This window comes from Dipteris shenzhenensis, chromosome 17, assembly GCF_047967505.1.
Source record: "Dipteris shenzhenensis isolate YYH24624 ecotype China chromosome 17, Dip_SZ_1.0, whole genome shotgun sequence".
Taxonomy (NCBI): Eukaryota; Viridiplantae; Streptophyta; class Polypodiopsida; order Gleicheniales; family Dipteridaceae; genus Dipteris; species Dipteris shenzhenensis.
In genome coordinates, this window is record NC_141612.1 from 13,268,488 (window position 1) to 13,276,108 (window position 7,621).

General features: G+C 38.6%; 1 protein-coding gene across 2 annotated transcripts; it reads right to left on the minus strand.

The window, feature by feature from the left end:
- Positions 1-1,202: 1,202 nt before the first annotated feature.
- Positions 1,203-2,750, minus strand: LOC147891710 (cationic peroxidase 2-like). 2 transcript variants are annotated; one of them, XM_087388161.1, is made up of 4 exons: positions 2,479-2,750; positions 2,128-2,307; positions 1,877-2,036; positions 1,203-1,713 (listed from the first exon to the last, which is right to left on the minus strand). In XM_087388161.1, exons 1-4 carry the CDS (start codon positions 2,734-2,736, stop codon positions 1,367-1,369), a joined length of 945 nt encoding a protein of 314 aa, XP_087244287.1. In that variant the 5' UTR covers positions 2,737-2,750; the 3' UTR covers positions 1,203-1,366. The 2 variants fall into 2 exon arrangements, with proteins under 2 accessions (XP_087244287.1, XP_087244286.1); XM_087388160.1 differs by having other exon boundaries at positions 1,203-1,791.
- Between the last annotated feature and the right edge of the window lie 4,871 nt (positions 2,751-7,621).

Consider the following 7,621-nt stretch of genomic DNA (forward strand, 5'->3'; position numbering starts at 1 on the left):
GATTATTTTTATAACTATGAAAACATACATATTGGTGATGATACTTCCATCAATATATGATTGCTAATATTAAGGTCAATTTTTTTAATGATATGTACACAAGAACTCCCATCGATATTAAGCCTGGAACACAAAATCTATGTAACAAAAATTTTAATCAATATTGTAGTTGGTGGACATTGGCATCATGTTTACCAAAAGAAAAATTTGTGGGGTGAAATTAAAATACTTTTAGATCGATTTTCCCACTATATGCTAACACACACCAAATATAGAGCTAGATGATATACAAGAGGATGAAAATAAAAAGTTGTATGGTACCTTTCAAAGGTAATACAAAAACCCTTGAGGGGCGACACTACTAAAAAGAGAACTAACAATACACAAATGTAGTACATGTACATCATAAAACTAATCTTCATTCTAAGAGGATCCCTTAAACTCACCTCCTACCCTACCCACACCCTCAACATCACTACCCATCAATGTAGTCTATGTAGACTACATGTAACTTGAGAGAGGATGGTTCTTAAGCAAAGCAGCATTACAATTAAAGCAACTAGTTTAAGAAAAAGTATTGAGAGGCTTACCTCAGTCACAATAGACCAATCAAGCTCTACTCCCTCTAATTCAAGGTTATTAAAGATCTTATTCCTACGGCAGTCACCCTTCATATATGTAACATAACACGTAGCAGCAAGAGCATATTATAAAATTCTCTATGTATGGTCTAAACAAAGGGTGTTTAAGGCTAAGCTTGTTTTTAAATTAGCCAATGAGAGTGAAATAATAGGTTATAGACTCGGAGGAAGCGCAAGATGAAGCATGCGAATGTGGATGCTCAATGGAGCCCAGAAGCTCATTTTCTAGTTCTCGACATCCATGCATGCCCAAAGGATGGGCACCATCTGCGTGCCCCATCACAGTCAAGGAAAGAAAAGATAATATAGGCTTCTACTATAATCCAAGGAAAAAGGAGGCTAAGGACATGATATCATAATACGGTTAAGTCTATTTGAGGCCCCATTGTAGGCTAGTGTACTTAAAATTAAAAAATGTCTAATAAAATCATGGAAGGGTATGCAAAGATACGGACTAAAACAAATAATACAAGCATGATGAACCTTAATAAGCTAAGAAAGAGTTTGCAACATTAGAGACACACAAAAGATAAGGACTAAAACAAATAATACAAACATGATGAGCCTTAATAAGCTAAGAGCGAGTTTTCAACATTAGAGACACACAAAGATAAGAACTACAACAAATAATACAAACATGATGAGCCTTAATAAGCTAAGGAGTTTTCAACGTTAGAGACACACAAAGATCACGAGAATTCCAATTTCAACTCGGTGATGATCGATCAACCTTTGTTGAAAACAGAGCAAACCTTGCGAATCTCCCCATCCGACCCCGTGATCGCTTCTATCAGGCTCATCTTTATCATTGAAGTTGCGAAGTTTGAGGAGAAGGAGCCCAGTAAACCTCCAAGAAGGCCGCTGTATTCATTGATATGGGCTTGCATTGAGCTATCCTCCATCAGACTTTGATCGGATCCTAGCAGTCCGTTCCCTGCCTGCAGATTTCTGTAGTAGCTCGTGTCGAAGATGAACTCGCTACCTTTGTCCAGAGCGACCCTTCCTCCCCCGTTGCCGTTGGGAGGGCAAAGACGTCGAAGCTGAGATACGTACTCTTCGTTGATCGCAGGGTCTGCAGCACCGGTCGCCGTGAAATTGTAAAGGCGGTAACTGAAGAACAGGCAAGCGGTTGTACCGAGAGTGTGCGCCCCTGTCACACAGGAAAATGCATACTAATGGCAAGGCTTGAGAGGCAAACCAAGGATTTTTCTAAGTGGAATGGAAGGATGATTTACCGCTGAGTGTGACGAGATCTTGAGCTGTAAGACCCTTGGCAGCAAATTTTTGCACGAGGGCAGCTGCATTGTCTCGTGGGGAGGGGAGAAGAACGTTGGAGGCTGAAGATACTAAGCCGTCCCTTCGCCCAGCGGGTACTTGCCATGTTGGCCCTGCGCTCTAACCTCTTGAAATTCAGCGTACACGCTTCATGATCACCAATACGCGTTACCTCTAGCTACGAGAGACTGGCCTAACGGCGCTAACGTACCTGAAAAACTGCGTCGCGGGCTGCAAATGCCAGAATATCAGCACAAGAAACGATTCCGGGACAAAGTGCTTCAATCTGTGATTTCGCATCATCGATCACTTCGAAACCTCGCAATCCAGCATTTGCAAACGCTGCCTTCTCGGATGAGGGTCCGTCAATGAGGACAGATGCATCGCAGCCCTGCAATTTACACGCGACCGGCTTTAGTTGCTTTACTTGATCGATCGTTGGAATACATTAATTTGTCAATGTTATTTGCGTTAAGCACTACATCTGGCGAGCACTAAGATGAGACCATCTAAGAAGAAATGAGACAGCCCTGTCACTCTATATTCATCGTCCTGGGATTACCTGAACAAAGCAATCGTGAAATTGAAGCCTAAGGAGACCTGCTGCCAAGCTTGGATCGGCAATTATGTGAGCAGCGACACTAGAAAAAACGATGGACTCGGCTACTGGGCAGCTCATGACGTAAAAATCGTTCTGGATTCCGAGAGGAAACAGAGGTGAAGCAGAAATGGTCTTGAGAATGGACAGACATATAAGGAGAAAGAAAATGCTGCAGATGCGAAACATATACGTCCTCGTTTCCATTGCGTTGAATGTCATGAGGATAAGCTCCAAATTCCAGTACTGCGGCTAGTTTATAGTGTCCTCAGTGACTATGAAAAGAACGGTGCTACTACTACCGATGCTGTACGCTCCTTTCTTTGTTAAAAGATTTAATCCGATTATGTTTACTTTTAAGTTGACAACGTCATATTCTCACATTCTTTGGGTTCTGTACTATGGAGAAACCACTTGAGTTTCGCAGCCACTTTGGAACAAAATATAAATGAAAGTTGGATTGTATTGATATGACCCCGCGATGGAAGTTGCCGCCTGCTGATTTGCCAAAGAGATGAGCTGGTGCACAGGAATCTACGTTCGAGGAGAAGCAGAAAGTTGGGCTCATCCGCACAGACGTGAAATTGACAAAGTAACTAAAAGGTAGACATGGCTGCCTCGAAATGCTGTATTTTAAAGCTGCATATGCAGCAGGCAGCAGCATCATGCGTTACGAAAAGACATGCATGGTAACGAAAGACGTTCTTTTTGTTGCTTCATGTCAGATTGAGCATGCTAGAATTGTGTGTGTGTGTGTGTGTGTGTGTGTGTGTGTGAGAGAGAGAGAGAGAGAGAGAGAGAGGGAGGGAGAGAGAGTGTGTGTGTGTGTGTATGTGTGTCCTCCTTCCAATCGTCAATCTCCCGAGTCCCACCATACATAAACCTTATGTGTGTGTGTGTGTGTGTGTGTGTGTGTGTATTTTCACCCCCCCAAAAAATGTGTGCGCGTGAGCACACGCGTGCCAATCTCCCATCCTACATAATCCGCATGTGTATGCCGATCTCCCACCCTACTTAAACCCTGTGTGTGTATGTCCCACACACAACATATGTATAATATGCATATATACATATACATACGTATATATATGCATTGTTTCTGTAAGCATTGCACCGGTGACATCCTCCTTTCAACGAATGCCACTAAGAGCTTACCTCGAAGTATCAAGCAAGAGTCAAAGCTATTTAAACAAATTCATAGCATTTTGCCCAGTTATTATAGTTGCCCAAGTACTAGAAAAAAATCACTTTTAATGTAGTTTGCACCCACTAAAATTATGAAAGGCTAAGATTCCACTCAATATTTTCAATCCATCAAGCTATATAAATGCCAAGGGGATTTAATGTCAAAATTAGTGAACCCTTGTGGTAGCCATTCCCACAAGCACTCGTGTCCAATCTTGGAAAACTTCCATCCTAGAACTATTCCAAGAGCAAGGAGCACTCATGGGAGAGAAGGAAGGAGTCTCACTTGTGGCTTTCTCACCTACACAATGGGTGAATACACACAAAGGTGGAGGCTGAAAACAGTTTTCCTCTTCTTAGTTGTGAAAGACAACAATGTCCTTCTTGTAGTGTGTTTTCTATCAATCACTATATTTAATATAGAATCACTATGTCCTTCTTGTAGTTTTCTATCAATCACTATATTTGCTATAGAATGCCCCACCTTATTCCAAAATTTGCAACTTAAGTCTCACTCATCAACAAATTTTGTCTAAACTTTGAAATTCATTGCAAAGGATGGAACAATTGGTGATTGATGAAAATTGTATTGTCCTTCTTCACAATATACTATTTGATACTTATGGCAACACAAGGCTAGGCATAACAAGAAATGACAACTTAATAGGGCTATAATAAGAAGATGTACATAGTTGGTTGGATTTACTCCAACTAGGTGTAGAATATCATAATTGGGATGGCACTAGAAAATTGCATGAAGTGAAGACACCCATCAAAGGGATGGAGCAACATGGTATGTTAACCTAGATGAGTGAAAAGGGTGAACACGATATCATAATTGGGATGGCACTAGAAAATTACATGAAGTGAAGACACCCATCAAAGGGATGGAGCAACATGGTATGTTAACCTAGATGAGTGAAAAGGGTGAACACGATATCATAATTGGGATGGCACTAGAAAATTGCATGAAGTGAAGACACCCATCAAAGGGATCCAGCAACATGGTATGTTGACCTAGATGACCAGAAAGGGTGAACATGGACAAAATTCATGGAAGCCCCCATAGGGCCCTAATTGTTCGAATTGAAATGCTCAGGCAAGTAGCACAAGAGGTGTGAGTATTTTTTGCACTTAGATTGAATCAACTTCCTCTTGAACAAATCCCAACATGGCTAAAGAATCAAAGCTACATTTTAACAAATCCAAGATGAGGCCTAAATTAGTCGATAGAGCAAGAGATCTCGGATCTAAAAACTTCTCCAAAGTAGTGCAAACTTTATAGAGAGTTAAAATGAATATCATCTCCAAGCTTGAGGGATATACATAAAAACATGTAAGCTTATTTTCATGATATGGGAACAATGTAAGCTATTTTTTAATCCAATAAATTCATAGGAATATATGTGCAAAAGGGTCTTTCAATTCACAAATCATAAAATTCAATTTTTTATAAAGTAAAGGGAATGTAAGATCCATGTCTAAGTAGGGGCTTAAATGTTGTCCATTGAATGCACATTGTATATAGGCTTTGCTAGCACCCCTAGGTCTCCAAGGGAAAAACATGCTCCTCATTCCTTCAAAAACCATCTAGAGTAGCTTTGTACATATCCCAAGTCTAAATACCTATGCCAATGGAAATAGAATCAATACAAAGTGTCCAAAACCATAGATAGAACATTAGGAACACCTCCTAGAATTAATCAAGTGAAGGCTACCAAGTCTTGATACAAATAGGGACCAATTTGAAAGAGGAAGATTTTGTAATTAGCATCAATTTTTTCCATGTAGCCAAATAACACAAAGACCCCAAGACAAAAAAACACAAATGCTCAAGTGGTAGATATCTTGGGAAATGAATAGTCGATTGGTTATAGACACTAGAAGCTCCATCACCTCCATTAAGAAATCTATCTCCAACCAATTAGGCCTAACCTCTGTCCTCATAGCCCTAATTTAAGTCCTTAGTTATACTCCTATTAAGCACTACTACAATTCACATTTTTTTCAATGTTAAATGACAATAGGCTTGTTCTACATTTTAACTTAGTGTCAAAAATAATAGTTCAAAAAAGTGTCAATATAGAACTGTTGGAATTAGCATTGAAAAAAGCTTAAAAATTAACACTATTATTTGCTTAATCGCCTATTATTTTTATGCTTTTATTCAATACTACCATCAACTCCTATTTTGATGCTAATCTTTGACACTTTCTACTTAATTTTTTAGTGGAAAACTTATCCATCGTATTTGTTGAAAAGATGTTATGTCGGAATTTAGGTTGATATTAGCATTAAAAATCATGTGTCTACTGGAAAAAGCATCGATATAAGCGACGATATTAGCATTGGAGATTCAATGCATGATTGGGTGTAGCCAACTTTTGAGGCAATTTCGGGGCCGCAATGCACTGGTGGGCAATATTTTGAATTTGGATTGGACTCACGCTCTCATCGAAATTTTTCCTGAAGTAATGTGATTGCCTTACTGGCATAATAATGAGACGCAATCTATCAAAACTTGTTATTCTGAATACCATAGAGGTCGACACATGTCACTACACGAGTAGTTCTGCCCTCCTTTACGTAGTCTCTGTGCTTCATCTTTGTACATCAAAGTGCCCACAGTCTGTCCTGTCATCTACCCTATAATTTAATATATTTTTTAATTTCAATTCATAGTTTAAAATCATTTAATAAATATGTTTTGCTAGATTTCTCAGGCTGCAATTGAGGTCGATGAGTTTGGAATGCAAAGGGGGCACAAGGCAACGTTTTGGAAAATATGCCTACTACATGGGCCTTTTTAAAAGGCACACAATTGTATGCATGCATGCGAAGTACGCACCCATGGAAAAGAGAAACAATTAAAGTGCAGGGCACTATCCAAATCGGCATCCTTTCCACCATTATCACATGTAAATAAAGAAATTTTGGTGCGTCAAGAATTAGCACTTGGATGTTTTGGGCAAAAGTCTCTTGGCACTTGTAGGAGCTGGTGCGGCAATTAAAATTTTGGATAATCCACTACTCACTCAAGGCTTTGCAAGTCCATTGATCTTATTGGCTCAAAGACCAAGCTTCAGTTCAACATAGGGTAGAAGAAGAAAAAAAAAGGATAAGGGATTGAATATACTTGTAGAGATATAGTTGTATACTGCATTGTACATTTGAGTACATGTGTGTAACAAATGATAACAAGGTTATAGTTGTATACTTCCATCAATATGAATACAAAAGCTTTTTATCTTACATTGCTTGCATTCTTGAAAGCATAATTTTTCTTGTCATTCCATAAATTCACATTTAAAAGTGTAAATGTTAATGTGAGTTTGTAAAAGACTCAGGGTTCAAACTTGAGTTTTTCTCATTAGGAGTACAAATTTTTTGGATGGAGCCTTAGTGGAGGGAATCAGTTGATAGCACCTATAATCTCTCTACATAGAGATTAACATGGAGAATTTAGTGGATAGAATTTCATAAAATATGAAATTCTTAATTGTTGTACGAAAGGAAAAAATCAACAAATATTTCTTGTGTATTGCAAGGTCCCTTTAATTGAAAAATCTAGGATGTTTGTGTATTGCAAGGTCCCTTTAAACACCCTGCTCGAACACATTGAGTTGCTCCCAAATTGTTTGCTTTGTTTCTGAATCAAGGCATTGTATTTTTTGCAAATGATGTATCGATACACTAGTTAATGAAGTACAAATAAGCATCCGCTAATAGTGGGCATCATTATAGTCACATGTCACTCTAACACGAATCTCTACACTAGTTTTGGTAATTTTATCTAAATCTTGATAAATTTTGTGAGACTCTAGTTATGTCTACAGCTCATCTATAGCAACAACTTTAATAAGCTTTAAGTGAAATTTTTAAGACAATTTTGAGCTTTTTAATCATTTTGGAAATTATTTTT